The sequence below is a fragment of the Erinaceus europaeus genome, chromosome 6, assembly GCF_950295315.1.
Source record: "Erinaceus europaeus chromosome 6, mEriEur2.1, whole genome shotgun sequence".
Taxonomy (NCBI): Eukaryota; Metazoa; Chordata; class Mammalia; order Eulipotyphla; family Erinaceidae; genus Erinaceus; species Erinaceus europaeus.
In genome coordinates this window covers 8,920,187-8,935,213 of record NC_080167.1, presented here as the reverse complement: position 1 = coordinate 8,935,213, position 15,027 = coordinate 8,920,187, and the positions used below count along the sequence as shown (strand labels likewise).

At 48.4% G+C, this 15,027-nt stretch overlaps 1 protein-coding gene across 1 annotated transcript in view; it reads right to left on the bottom strand.

The window, feature by feature from the left end:
* NOS1 (nitric oxide synthase 1) overlaps positions 1-15,027 on the bottom strand; it is a 177,343-nt gene that overhangs the window by 27,372 nt on the left and 134,944 nt on the right. Inside the window, exons 12-19 of the mRNA XM_016190669.2 lie at positions 13,980-14,174; positions 13,519-13,604; positions 10,413-10,557; positions 9,403-9,507; positions 8,824-8,882; positions 7,467-7,568; positions 5,853-5,969; positions 568-742 (exon numbers count right to left, since the gene is read on the bottom strand). Coding sequence (XP_016046155.1) covers positions 568-742; positions 5,853-5,969; positions 7,467-7,568; positions 8,824-8,882; positions 9,403-9,507; positions 10,413-10,557; positions 13,519-13,604; positions 13,980-14,174 — 984 coding nt within the window. The remainder of the gene's footprint in view (positions 1-567; positions 743-5,852; positions 5,970-7,466; positions 7,569-8,823; positions 8,883-9,402; positions 9,508-10,412; positions 10,558-13,518; positions 13,605-13,979; positions 14,175-15,027) is intronic.

Below are 15,027 nucleotides of genomic sequence, written 5' to 3'. Positions count from 1 at the left end.
CCTTCCTCCCTTCCTTCCTTCCAAAATACCAGAGGACCACTCAGTTTTGGCTATTGATGGTGTGAGAAACAGACCTGAGACCTCTTTTTTTTTTTTTTTTTTTTTTTTTTTACCTCCAGGGTTATTGCTGGAGCTTGGTGCCTGCACTATGAATCATCCACTGCTCTTGGAGGCCATTTTCCCCATTTTGTTGCCCTCCTTGCTGTTGTTGTTATTATTATTGTTGTTGTTGTTGGATAGGACAGATAGAAATCAAGAAAGGAGGGGAGACAGAGAGGGGGAAAGACAGACACCTGCAGACCTGCTTCACCATTTGTGAAACGACCCCCCTGCAGGTGGGGAGCTGGGGGCTCAACTGGGATCCTTGGCTGGCCCTTGTGCTTCGCACCATGTGTGCTTAACGCGCTGCACCACCGCCCGGCTCCCGACCTCTTGCTTCTAAGTTCTGTGTGCTAACACCATACACTGCTCTGGTGCCCAGGTGTCTTCTTTCTCTGATGGTTTAGGGACTCCGTGTTTGGCAGGTGGGGGCACGAGTTTTGGCTCTGAGGCCTGGCAGGTTGTTACCTTGAAGACCTTCTTGGCCCAGGTCCTGAAAGCCTCTTCCTGCCCACAGAGCTCGTCGCCTTCCCTCATCTTCAGGATCCTCTCTCCTCCCAGCTCTTCCAGGAGGGTGTCTACGGCATGTCCGAAGGCACAGAAGTGAGGGTATGCTCGTGAGCCAAGGCCAAACACTGAGAACCTGCCAAGGAGATGACAGAAGGACCGTGCTAGGGGACTGTGGGACATAGGGGGAAAGGGACGAGGTGACGTGGGCTCAGTTATGTCCTAGATCCCTCCACATATTGAACCCATAACCTATGTGACTCTTCTTGGATGTGGGGCCTTTAAAGGAAGAATCCAGGACTAAAGAGGCCATAAGCATTGCGTGCAAATCTGCTAGTATGTCTCCTTGTAAGAAGAGATGAGACCTTACAGAGTCCTCTTTCTCTCTCCCTGAGTGTAATGGTGGAAAGGCTACATGAGGACACAGAGAGAAGGTGGCCATGTGCAAGCCAGGATGAGAGACCTTACTGGAAATCGGTCCTAACAGCACTTTGGTCTTGGATTGCTATTCTCCAGCACTACAAGAAAATAAGCCGATCTTGGAAGGACCTTGAAAAAATCAAGTGAAATAAGTCAGAAACAGAAGGATGAATACGGGATGATCTCACTCTCAGGCTGAAGTTGAAAAACAAGATTAGAAAAGAAAACACAAGTCGAACCTGAAATGGAATTGGAGTATTACACCAAAGTAAAAGACTCTGGGGTGGGTGGGTGGGGAGAATACAGGTCCATGAAAAATGATGAATGAAATAGTGGGGGTTGTATTGTTAAATGGGAATCTGGGGAATGCTATGCATGTAAAAAAAAAAGAAGTAGAAACGCAAAGCAGAAATTGACTGAGTTTGGAGTATGGCACCAAAGTAAGAAAGCAGAAGTACACTAGAGTTTGAAGTGAGTACCTCCCTAATACTTCCTCTCCACTTTTCCAAGCTTTGGGTCCATGATTGCTCAACAATTTGTTTGGCTTTGTATGTTAACTCTCTTTTCAGTCACCAGATTCCAGGTGTCATCAGGATGCCAGCCAGACTTCCCTGGATTGAAGACCCCACCAATATGTCCTGGAGCTCAGCTTCCCCAGAGACCCACCCTACTAGGGAAAGAGAGAGGCAGACTGGGAGTATGGACCGACCAGTCAACGCCCATGTTCAGCGGGGAAGCAATTACAGAAGCCAGACCTTCTACCTTCTGCAACCCTCAATGACCCTGGGTCCATGCTCCCAGAGGGATAGAGAATGGGAAAGCTATCGGGGGAGGGGGTGGGATATGGAGATTGGGCGGTGGGAATTGTGTGGAGTTGTACCCCTCCTACCCTATGGTTTTGTTAATTAATCCTTTCTTAAATAAATAAATAAAAAAAAGAAAATAAGTTTCTTCTGTTATGTGGTTTTTATTTTTATTTTTTTAATTGGGGGGATTAATGGTTTACAGTTGACAGTACATACAGTACATTGTGCTCCAGGACCTGAACACACCACCACCCCCCCCCCCTTCTGCATTGCTTTGTTATGGCAGCTCTAACATCTGGTATCTCTAGGACTGTTTTCAGCTCAGGGTGTCACGTAAGCCCAAGCCCAGCTGGGGAAGGTCACCTTTGAACCTGGGAGCACAGAGACTTTTTCATCTTCTTTTCTGTTTTCTACTGAGTATTTCCATCCTCAGGAGAAAAGTCCCTGATAGTCGTAGGAGGGTATGGCGGTGGAGATCAGGGGACTGTTTGTTGCATGTCTCTAAACTGAATTAACAGGGACGTTATTCTGCATGACTGGGAATCGTGGATTCCAGGGACACAGCTGGATTCATTTTAAGTGCAAAGATAATGGGAACTATACCATGGAGGTCCCCAGGGACCTGTGTTAATAAAGAGATCAGAAGGACCTGCCATTAACACCCGGAGTTAGTGTGTAAATAGGTTCTTCTAAAAAAATAATAAAATAAATTAGACAGGTTCTTTTAAAAGGGGATGAAGAATCCATAAAGGCACTGGGTCCACCCGTTTCACTGTGTGAAATTAAATTGCTTCACAAATCCTTTTTGCATATGTTGGTGCCTGAACTGGTGGGGGTCAAGTTAATGAGACTTTTCTCCCTGTTGAGCTAGGGCTGCCTTAACGAAGTCTGGGCAGTGGACAGCGTGCTGTGTGGAGATGTGGTCCCTCCTGCTAGTTCTCTATCCTACAGACTCTTAATGTCACACTGCTAGGACTCAGTTCTGGCTGTAGGCTGACTTACCCACACCGGAACATTGGGTTTAAAAGTGGGGTAAGAACACCTCCCCCATCCTAGTTTTTTTCTCAGGTCATAGGGTTCTGTTTGCAGGTACTGTCATGTCATCTCACAGAGTTGAAGTGCAGCTGCTTCACCTTTTCCCTACAGGGTTTAACTCTGCCCCCCATCTCTTTTATGAGGCCAGTGTGCGTAGGTGGGAAGATTGAAGTGGGGGTGAAGGATGGAGGTGGAGGAGTTAGGAAGGGGCTCTCTATCACTGAGAAGGCCAAAGGGTCTTAGATCAAATGAAAGTTAATGTCTGTTCCTGCCAACTCTTCAAGAGTTGAACCACACACTTTACTGGCAGGACAGAAGACTGTCAGGTGGAGAGAGCAGGTGAGAAGCAATGGACATGAGGGAGGGGTGCCAGGAAGGAGTCCTGATGTCCCAAGTCATGCTCCTTGGTCTTAGCCTAAGTCAGAAACTCTTGGAAACTTTTTAGCTCTTGTCAAAACTTATTGCTACGGGCTTCCCCCCCCCCCCCGACTTCCTATACTTATTGTCCCATGTTCTCTCTGCCTAACTATAACCGATACTGTTGTTACTTACTAGTGCTGGTAACTTGCTTTCAAATTGTACTCACTAGTTCATCAAACCCACTTGTGTTCACTAGCAGATGGTACAGGTGATTAATTAAAATGCTTCCCAAAGCACCTACAGACTTGCACCACAATCACATCTGAGACTCACATTTTCATCACAATCTTTACTTAGGATTTCAAAATTCCTATTTTCAGCCTCCCAATGAGGAGTCAGCTAACTCATTATCTATAAGGCCACATAGTAGATATTTTTAGGCTTGTAGTCCAAGAAGCAAAACTGAAGCTATTATGGATGTACTTATATAACAAGAAAGAAAACAAATTCCTGCCCTTCCTACTGATGGAATAAAAATATGATGAATAATAATTACAGTTGTAGAGTACATGTTTAGTAATACATGTTTGCTATTAAGAAGAACTGATTTTGGGGAGGAGGGTAGCACTTTGCTAGATTGGGTTTCAAAGTTTACTGTCCTTAAATGAATCATGCCTTTGTGTGGGAACAGAACACAGATGTTCACCTGTAGAAGTCAGCAGTCTATCCAGGGGCCAGGTTGGATTTGGTCCATGGGTAGTTTTCCAACGTCTGCCCTAAGTCACATTACACTTTACATGGAAACAAACAAACAAACAAACAAACATGTCTATCACATGATACAACTGACACTTCACTACCCAGCAAAAAAGATGTCCCGATGTCAAATCCTATAGGACATACACTGCCAGGGGTGATTCCTCATGTAAGGTTTAGCCTCTGTGTGATAATGAGATGTCACTACGGGCTGTCAGCTGTAAAGAGGCCGGAGGTGGCTCAGTGGTAAAGCACGTGTCTTACTGGTGTGAGGCCCTGAGTTTGATCCCTGACACCACATGGGAGGACTCCAGATGGCACCAAGAGAACTCCATGGATGGGGGGGGGGGCTTTGCATTGTTCTCTCTCTCGCTCCCTCCCCACCTCCTCTAATGATAATGAATAAAACTTTTGGCTAGGTGGCCACTCTATAGTATCATGCACTCACAAGACCCTTGGCTTATATCCCTGGAGCTGCATAAAAACAATGATACAAATGTAGGGGTGATAAGAGTGGAGGAGTTTACTGTGTGGGCTGGGGGTGGGGGTGGGGCAGAGAGTAGCTGGCAACTCTTGTGCCTTTCTCTGAATTTTGCTGTGAATCTCAAATTGCTTTACAAGACCTGCCAATCTTGTAAAGTAACATTTCCTCAAAAAGATCTAATAGAAAGTGTACTGATGGACATAATACATCAATGTCTAGGAACCCTGGGTTGTGTCCTAAACACTTCCCTGAGCATAAGTGGAGAAGGCTCAGTTTGTGAAGGTCTGAGGACACATGACAAGGCTTGGACGCCTTCCTTATGTCAACCTCATGTTGGCCAATATTGATGAAGCCACGGGTTTGACATCCAATTTCATTTATTCCCAAGTACCCACTAAAAAGAATACTCACGGGGCCAGATGGTGGCACACCTGGATGAGCGCACATGTTACAACGCACAAGGACTCGGGTTCAAGCCCATGGTCTCCACCTGCAGGGGGAAAGCTTCACAAGTGGTGAAGCAGTGCTGCAGGTGTCTGTCTCTCTCCCTTTCTATTTTTTTTCCTTCATCACAATTTCTGGCTATCTCTATCCAATAAATAAATAAAGATAAAAAAATAATAATAAAGAATGCTCACGAGCTGTTGGGTCACTAACTAAAATGATCTCACAATATGTGACTTCGCTTTACCAAACCTAGAGTTAGGCCAGTTTTTTTTTTTTTTTTTTTTTTTTGTATCTGACTACACATTGGAGTTGCTTGGGGAGGTTAAAATAAAAAGCAGTGCTTGAGCCAATTACATCAGAATCTCTGGTGGGGACTTGGCTATTGGTATATTGCAAACATCTCCAAGTGATTTGATGTCTGTCAGGGGCTGGGAACCCCCGAGTCATGACAGAGTGTCTCCAGAAGCTTCTATGGGTGGAAGACACATCACTTGGAAATCTCATTCAGTATTTTTCTTTTTAATTTAACAGAACAGAGAGAAACAGAGAGAGGGAGGGGAGATAAGAGAAGGAAAGAGACAGAGAGATACCTGCAGCCCTGTTTCTTTGTGAAGCTTCTCCCTACAGGTGGAGACTTGGGTCTTGAACCTGGGTCCTTGTACATGGTAACACGTGCATTCAACTGGGTGAGCCACTGCCTGGTCCCTCATTCAGTGATTATAAGGATTAGTATCTTTTAGAACAGCGTTTTGCATGGTGGGTGCTCTAGGTGATGTATGTAGGAAGATATCCCAGGAAGGGCCCCATTTAATGGGAAGGGGCCCCCTGCTAGTCAGGGTATATAGCTGGTGAGCTGAGAGGTGAGTGGGAGAGATTCTTCCAAAGAAGATCAGCTTGCAACTATGTCCAGTTCCCCAAGAGACCTCATGGGGGCTCACCTCACATTTGCCAGGGGACCAGCGCTCTCGAAGTTGTCTCTGGCATCTGTCCCTTCGCCGGATGATTTGTGGGAGTCAGAATACGAGGAGACACTGTTGAATCGGACCTTGTAGCTCCTGCCCAAAAGAAAGAGAATCATGAACTGTGACTCAGACAGAGCCCCAGTAGGGCCTCAACCGATCCCCCCAGTTTTGGGGATGTCCTCTTCTGTGTTGAGTGGGACCATGACACTCTGATGGTCTCTCTGGGATTTATTAACCTACACTGCCCAGCAAAATGAGTGAGCCATCTGCAAGTGGGGCTACTTGTCTTTAAAAGGGTTCTGACCACCCTTAGGAAACTTGAGACCTAAACAGTCAAAATGATTTAGTCAACAAGAAGTCAGGAGTAGAACAGTCCCATTCCTTACCCACCAGGTCCACACTGTAAGGAGTATGTGAATTGCTTCTGGACTATGTTAAAATGCATATTGCAGTTCATTAGGTCCTGGGAGGGTGTAGGGCCCGAGATTCTGCATTTCTAACAAGCTTGCAGAATGTGCCAATGGTGCTGATATGCAGAACTCACTGTGTGTGAGTGGCCCAAGTACCTGTACCTATTTATGCTCCAAGTTCAAGAACTGCTCTAGCCATATGTGGTTAGTGGCTTCCATGCTGGATGACAGATAGAGACTGTTTATGCGACTGTGGAAAGCTTTATTGGATGGTGTTAGACTATCTACTCAATACTCCCTTTTTCTAAAATTCTGATAATCATCTGTCACAATTTACAGTTCATGTCAATATGAAGAATATTCACCACTGACGTGTGACATTAAAAGAGATTGAATTTCTTATTAAGTGGTCCTGCCGAGGAAGAAAGATCTCAAGGGAATTCAAGCCTCACTAAAAGCATTAGTGGCTCAGAGGCCTCGGGGGTAAAGAAAATACAGTTTTCCAGTCTTTGTCTAAAAGTGGTTTTGTTCTCATATATGGTCCAAAAAAACAACACGGAAAAAAAAAAACAGAAACAAAATCTCCAAGACGAAGGAAAAAAAAAAAGCCTACCCCAAACCAAAACAAAGCACAAAATCCTACCCGCATATTTGCATGCAAAGGACAGAAAACGACACTGCGAGTTCTGGCAGAAGGGTTTCTAAGCTGGATGTTCTTCAAAGTTTTCGCTTCGGCATCAGGAAAGTTCTAAATATATGGAAGTGTATTTTCTGCCCTAAAATTGTCTCATTTTGAGTCACTTCTCCAAAAAAGACATGCAACATATCAGGGGGTGGCTGTGTTGTGAGTGTGGGAGGGAGGGATGGTGGAGGGTGGTGAGGTAGAAATAGCAGCACATGCATTTGCGTGAGGCCTGAGGTTTCTCCAAGTGTGATTCTCTTTGTTATCATCCTGTGATTCTCCAATCAGCTCTCAGAGGGCAGAGAGGAAGCTTCCCTCCATTTGGCAGGTTAGAAGGACGGAGGCCCAGAGATGTGGAATCACTTGCTCAAAAAGCTCTTTGTGATTTAGCGTCACAGCCTGCCTTAGAACTCAGGTCTCCTTGAGAGCTGGACGAGGGCCTCGTGTGCTCCAGCAGTGAGCATGCACGCACACGCCATGCCCACACACAAACGCTACCTGTGCTGGCTGTCACGGACCGCAGCCAGACCACGGACTCCTACGTCACCTTGAGGGAGGGAAGGCCCTTTACGGGGAAAGAAACGCAAGGGTTCCGGGTACCTAGAGGGGAGAATGGATGGTGCCCTATCTCTCCCTGAAGGAGGGGGTAGGGGTGGCCTGCTGGAGGCACCAGGAGAAGGGAAGGGAGAGTGAGGACTGAGAGGCTGGCGCCATTCTCAGAGTGAGGGCAGGGAGGGGATGTGACTGCAGGGACTCAATCATCCCCTGAGGCACACGGTGCATTCGAGTTTGGTGACATGTTTGACCAAAAGAAAACCCGGAGGGGTTTTCTGCACAAGGCCTCTAAACACCAGTCAGTAGTGGCATCTGCTGCTCAACTTAAGCCATGGGATCTGCTCTAGGCCGACAGGGTGGTAGCCGAGTGTACGCGTCACATGGCCTACTTCCTGGGGCCTTGGGTTCTTTTCAAGGATAATGTTTATTACAGGTGTTTTTCACTGATGTAAGCAGGAATGTTCCAGCCGATGGGGTATCTTCTGAACTCAGCCTCTGCTTAGCTAGTTTACCATCAGCATCAGGTGAAAAAGTTGTAGGGAGAGTAGTTTGTGCCGCTAATTCTGAACATAGGTTTCCAAAGGAGGAATACTTCTTACTGATGTTTTCACAGTGCTCTTAGCTTTCCACAGGGTGCCCACATTTGTGTTCTCTCTCCCTCTCCTTCCCCCACCCCCTCTCTTTCCAGAACACTGGCTCAGCTCTGGCTTATGGTGGTATAGGGGATTGAACCTAGGACTTTTGAGCCTCGGCATAAGAGTCTTTTATACAACCATTATGCTATTTACCCCACCTGACATTTATTTCTTCTTTTCTTTTTAAGCGTAGCCTGGATGAACCAAGGGCTTCATGTGTGTGCTATGGTATCAATGAGAGACCTGCCTGGGCCATTTTTCTTCTTTGTTTTAGTCAGTCAGAGAGGTGGAAGGGAGAGAGAGACAGGTAGAGAAGAGATGTGCCCCAGTGCCACCCTGCCATTCATGGAGCTCCCGTGGTGCTGTCCATTGTGCTCCATGTGGTGCTGGAGCTGGAGCTCTTCCCAGCCCTGAGACAGGTGTATATATAATAAGCCCACTTTGGTGGAAAAAGAAACCGAGGCAGAGCTACAAAGTCAGCAAGCCGAGACTTTCTAGTCCAGATGAAATGTCAGCCTCCATGGACATCAGAGGTCGGCGGGCTAACGTGGGTCACAAGTGGTCATTCCAGACATCCGGAATTCAGATGTGAACCTCAAGTGTTACAAGACATTTTTCCAGTTACCCCAGAGGTATCAGAGAACACTGAGGGGGCCCTCACTTACTTCCTCTCTTCATGTACAGAGTTGGGATGCCTCATTTCCATCAGGGCACAGCCGAATTTCTGGAAGTTAAAAAGAAGAGCAGAATGTGAAATGTGTGGATAACCAGGCACACGGATTCTGGCACTGAGGGTCTGGGACCTGGCTGGCCAGAGAGAACCTGGGGCCAGGGTGTCAGAGATGGCCGGGGGCTCAGGCTGGGCAGTGAAGCTTGAGCCACAGACATGCCTGGAAGGGCCAGCTGTCTAAGGGTCTGTGGCTGTGGGCCCTTCCAGCCCAAGCACACAGATTCCCTTGGTGGCTTTCTCTGCGTGAAGACACTTCTCCCACTTCTCTCATCTGGAGCAGGGGTACCAAGCTCTTGACTGGAGCATCCATCCTACAGAAGAAGCTCATTCAAGGGATCACTGGCTCACTAGGACTCAGGTACTCCCGACACCAAGAGACTGAGCACATGGGAGTGTGCAATGCAAAGGTGCCGGCTTTGAGGCTCTGGGGGGATCTGCTATGGGGCCAGGCAGCAGCTGCAGCAGCTCCTCCTCCAGTGCAAACACATCTAGAATGTGTGCAGGCACATCTCACCTCCCCGTTCTCAGGGGGGTCTCCATTGCCAAAGGTGCTGGTCACTACCAGGACCAGAGTCTCATGCTCCAGGTGCACGATGTCATATTCTTCCATGGACATCACCTGGGAGGTGGAGGGAAGGAGCAGGCAGCGAGGAGAGAGTGACGGGGGAAGGAGAAAAGAGAAGAAAAAGACAAGTTGATTGCATTAGCTTCTTTGGAAGGTGAACCAAAAAGAGGTTCTGGGCAGAACCAAAAAGGTTCTGGGCATCACTACTTCATCAGGACTCAGACTGGGTGGCACTAAAAGCTTTTTAGTCCTGAGGGGCCTTGCTGTGGTTACTGTGGCCTCAAGGACCCCAGAGTATCTAGGACCATGAGTGATTCAAGAAGGGGTCCAGGGCCTGGCTGTCAGTTAGGATCCATCTTGACTAAGGCTTACGCTCAATTGGTCTTGAACTTTTTGACTCCAGGTGGCTGGGAAGAGCCTGGCTGCATCTGAGCTAGTCCACTGAGGTTTCTAATCTTCTCTCCAGCTATGTGTAAGAACTTGGACCAAATAAGTAAGAGATACCAGTCTCAGCTGTTAGCGCTGAGTATCACTTGAGCAACATCTCCCAAAGCAGGTTGCAGGGAAGGCCAGACACCTGAGAGGATCTGTGGAAATGAGTGAGCTGTGGACAAACATATTTGGGGAACGTATATTCAAGCCTCTCTCAGACTTGAGGATTAAAGGCTCCTGCAGCAAGCAAACCACCCAACTGCATTTGAGAAGTTTCCCAAACTAGCTCCACAATGATTTGTCATAAGCTTTTTGACCTTGAGCTCCAGAGATGGGGTTTGTCTGTGATTCCTGGGTTCCTGGCTGGCTCATGGAAGGGCATCTAGGTCCCCTGAATTGTATGCAAATGTCATACTGGGGTGTGTGCACCTTTGGGGTGCTTTCATTCACTATCAGAATTCTTATCTGTTGACCTCCAACTTTATTTCCCAGAAGGGGCTGGAGAGTTGGCACTGCCACCTACCCACCTTGGCGTCAAAGGCATGTTTGAAGATCTCACACAAGGTTTTGGCATAGGCCTGCGACTTGCCCGTCTCTGTGGCATAAAGGATGGTCGCCTTGACCCTCTTGGCCATTGCCTGTCCCATCAGTTTGGCAGAGAACTTCACGGCTCTGGGGGTTGAGGGGAGAGGATGGAGAGGAAAATGCAGAAAGGAGGGTGGATGTCAGGTTGAGACTTAGGGGAAAGAACCATGATCATGAGCTGCAACAGGAGGCAATGTACTCTTACTCCTTGATGGCCTCAGGGACATTCGGCGTTTGAGTTTAGGTACCACATCAAGCCCTTTGCTAAATCCCTCTAGAGTCACTAACTATGGATAAAAATGAATGGTTGATTTCAGTCTCGAGAAGGTCAGTTTGCCAGGAACTGCACCAAAGATGGTTATTGGCTTATCCCCTCATTTATCCATTTACCAAATATGTGTGGCATGCCGAGCCACATCCTAGACAGAGGACACAGAGAACACTGCTGGGAAAATGACAGGTTGCTGCCATGTCACTCACATCTGTGTGCTGGGTGGGGGAGGGGAAGTGAAGAGAGCAAGACAGAGAGAGGAATGAATCAGCAGTATGTCACCAGTACTGAATGAGAAGGGCTTTAATAGTGTAGGGGAAGGAATGTAAGACTTTCTGCATGTATAATACTGCTGAGTGGTCTCTCTAGTCCAATTAAAACAATTAAGCAGAGAGAGAGAGAGAGAGAGAGAGAGAACAGATGGAGAGAAACTATAGCATTGCTATACCATCAGGCAATTCCTTTGGCATCAGGGTCCCATGCCCTTGACCTGCCTACTGAACCCTCTCCCAGCCCCCCTGGTCAGAAGGAAGGCTAGAGGGATAGAGGCAAAGGAGGGTGAGGTTTGGCTTAGAGAGCCACACACACCCAAAGTCTTGTGCAGAGCCTGGCAGCCTACAGGCAGTAAATAAATGCCTACCCAAAGAAGGGATGGGTTTGAAAGAAGCTGCTACCACTGAGGGGTTTAAATGTCAAGTCTGGGCTCTTTTTAGCTAAATGAGGAATTCAGAAGCAGGCTCCCTCCTGCTCTTTGAGGCGTGGGGGTAGCAGACAGGGCAGAGGTACAGGAATACCTGGGCGCCCCTTCTGAGGTAAGCCCCCCATCCATGTTTATTCTAACCAGGAATCTGAGTAGAAGTTGCTAATTACCTCCACCTGGGGATTATTGGCAGTAAATTAATCATTTTTTTAAGACTGTAGGAGTACACCCACATGGCAGAGTGCTCTGAGCAGGGGTGGGGGAGACAGAGAGAAATAAAAGGTGTCGGAGGGTTCCCTTTGAATGATCTGAGCATAAAAAAATCTATAATTAACTCTCATTGTTTTTACTCTAAACTTAATAGTGCAATTAATGTTTCTCCCTCTTGTTTCCTCAGAGACAGTTGAACGAAGCTGAAGCCTGGGGCTGCCCTCCCTGGGCATATCTGTGCTATTCTCCATTTGGGGAGGGGTGGTTGTCTATGGGGGGTGGGGCTGTGTGGAGCTGAGGGAGGAAGGGAGCCAGGGGAGCCAGGACCGAGGTCTCTGTCCTGCCAAGACCCACCAGGCAGTGTCTTGCTCCTAGGCCACACACAGAGAGTTCTAGATCCAAGGGGGGGGGGGGTGAAGAAAGAGAGTAATTATCACAGTGGCAACCTAGCTCAATGAAGTTAAGGGCCCCATGGGGGTATCTGAGGGGTTGGTGGAATTCTCTTCCTTGAAGAGATAAGGCTGGCACCCACCCTCCCCTGTCTCATCTCAGTCAGTCCTGCCCACTTGTCAGCTGGTCCCTTGACTTCAGGGCAACAACCCTCCAGCTGTCTTGGCCCATGACCTCCCTCACTCTGCTCAGCTAAGTCTAAACCTTCTCCTTAACCATTTCCTGGGGGAAGCCCTCTCTGACCTCATAAGCTGGGTGAAGTCTACATCAGGGCACCAGGAGTTTTCCTCGGTAGGAGGAGCTTGCCTCAGCAATGACTGTTTCCCTGAGCTGCTGACCAGTGAATGGCTGTAAGCCTCCTGAGGGTGGGACCACATTTGCCAGCTTCTGCGGCATCCTGAGAGATGAGTGAGGGCCTGGCCCAGGGGAGACACTCAGTATTACTTGGTGGCTGAATGAATGCAGTCATGAGTGAGAGAGAATCAGAGACCAAACACCTCATCACAGACCCCTGCAAGCGTCAACCCGGCTTTGACCTAGCATGTTATGATTGGGCCCTCCTCAATCGCTATCGAACAGGCCATGGCCGGTGCACCGCTATGTTCCACCGCTGGGGAGCCAGAGACGACCCGAACTGCCCCTGCGGCTCCAGACAGACTATGACCCACATAGTCAATGACTGCCACCTCTCCAGATTCAAAGGAGGTCTCGAAACTTTACATCAGGCTCAACCTGACGCTGTTGACTGGCTACGGAAGAAGGGCAAACGCTAGAAGAAGAAGAAGCTCAGCCCTGGATGAGAACACTTTCAATGCTGTGGTGTGCTACATCCCAGCTCCTCATTATACTAGAACTAGTGACTCTCACCATTATTATTACTACCACCACTACTACTACTGTTATTGTTATTATGCCATGCTGGAGAATGAACTCAGGGCCTCACACATGCATAATATTGCTGAGTGTCTTCCCAAGCCCATCTTCTTTATTTTTTATAATTTGGAGAGATAGGAAAGAGAGAAGATGGAGGGAGGGGGGAGGGAGGGAGAGAGAGAGAGAGATAGAGATATCCCACATCCATGGAGCTACCCTGGTGCTGTCCATGGAGTCCCAAACCCAGGGCTTTGCCCATTGTAAGGCGCATGCCGTTCTGGGCGGCCAGGTCCCACCATGATTACTGTTGTTACTACAAAGGCTGGTTGACCACTGCTTCCGGGACAAGAAGATCAGAAACTGGAGCAAAGAAACTGAGAAACTGGGTGAGGAAGGAGAACTGTTCCTACCTGCCTCCAAGACTCAGAGGCAGAGACGCGACAAGGGGTCTCAGAACATTTGGAGCTCCCACCACAGAACCCCAACATTTGCCATGCCTTCTTTTCTGGGACATGGAACATTCTGGGGTGCATCAGAGACTTACTCTGCCAGCTTCTTGAAGCCAATGGCTCGCCGCTTTGTGGGGGTCCCATTGGTGCCTTTCCAGACGTGGGTGTTCCAGGGGTCAGGCTGGAAGAGAGGACTCTGGTCAGGTGGGGAGGACATCTGGATCTGCTCGGGAGACACTCAGGACTCCCTGGAGGCTGGGGATGCCTGGACACGCCCACCTTCAGTCCTGGTAGGGCATGACCATGCTGGTGACGTCCCTGCTCTGAGTGGCCAGCCCTGTCCCCCACTAGTTCTGCCCACTCAGCCCCCGTCCCTCCCAGACTCCCTGCTCAGGACCCCTGTCCACTCGTTCTGTCCCCATAGCGTCCCAGTTGATATCCCACATGGGAGTTACTGGTCACAGGGGTGGTTGGTGTCCAGAGTGCTGATCTGAACTGAGACCTGCATGGCAGGTGCTGATGGCCCACCCCAGGACGAGCAGGGAAGGGGCAGGACCTGGTATTCGAAGGAGGGGGTGAGCCGGTAGTTGAGCATCTCCTGGTGGAAGACAGGGGTGATGCTGCCAGACATGGGGGGCACGATCCACACCCAGTCGGCAGGGCAGCCCCCTCGGCAGCGGTACTCATTCTCCATGTGCTTAATGAAGGACTCGGTGGCGGAGTGGTGGTCCACGATGGTCACTTTGTCACTCTGTGGGAGGAGAGGGGATAAGGAGTCAGGAGAGGAGAGGAGCTGGGGCCTTTGGGGGACTCCTGTTCTTGAAGATGTGTGATTCCACTGTTCCTGGCAGGCTTTCCTTCATCCCCTTTTTCATTTCATATGGAAGCAGAGAGCTGGAGAGAGGAGAGACACCACACTGTTCCACTGCTCACGGAACTTCCACCCATCATGTGAGCTGCTCGTGTGCTCGACCTGGGTCCTGAGCACGGCACAGTGTGTGTGTGCTCTATTAGATGAGTTACTCCCAGCTCCCAGGGAGGATTTTAGTAATGCCCTGCATTTTTTTTCTAATCCTGATTATAACCATGAGAAAGTCTTTTTGCTAAGGCACCTTTAAAAAAAAAATTAAGGGAGTCAGATGGTAGTGCAGCAGGTTAAGCGCACATGTCACAAAGTGCAAGGACCTGTGTAAGGATCCTGGTTCTAGCCCCTGGCTTCCCACCTGCAGGGGAGTCGCTTCTCAAGTGGTGAAGCAGGTCTGCAGGTATCTATCTATCTTTCTCTCCCCCGCTCTGTCTTCCCCTCCTCTCTCCATTTCTTTCTGTCCTATCCAACAACAATGACATCAATAACAACAACAATAATAACTACAACAATAAAACAAGAGCAACAAAAGGGAAGAAATAAGTATTAAAAAGTTAAAAAATAAAATAAAATAAAGTTGGGTTACTAACATTTCCTGTCAAATTAGAAGTTCCTTACATAATATTTTCCCCTAGATCACTTTATTGGAAGAGTAGTGATCCACAAGACAGTTGCTGTCACACGAGCACAATTTCTTCTGCCTCTGTGGTCAGCACCTCATTTGCCAGGCATCCCCTCT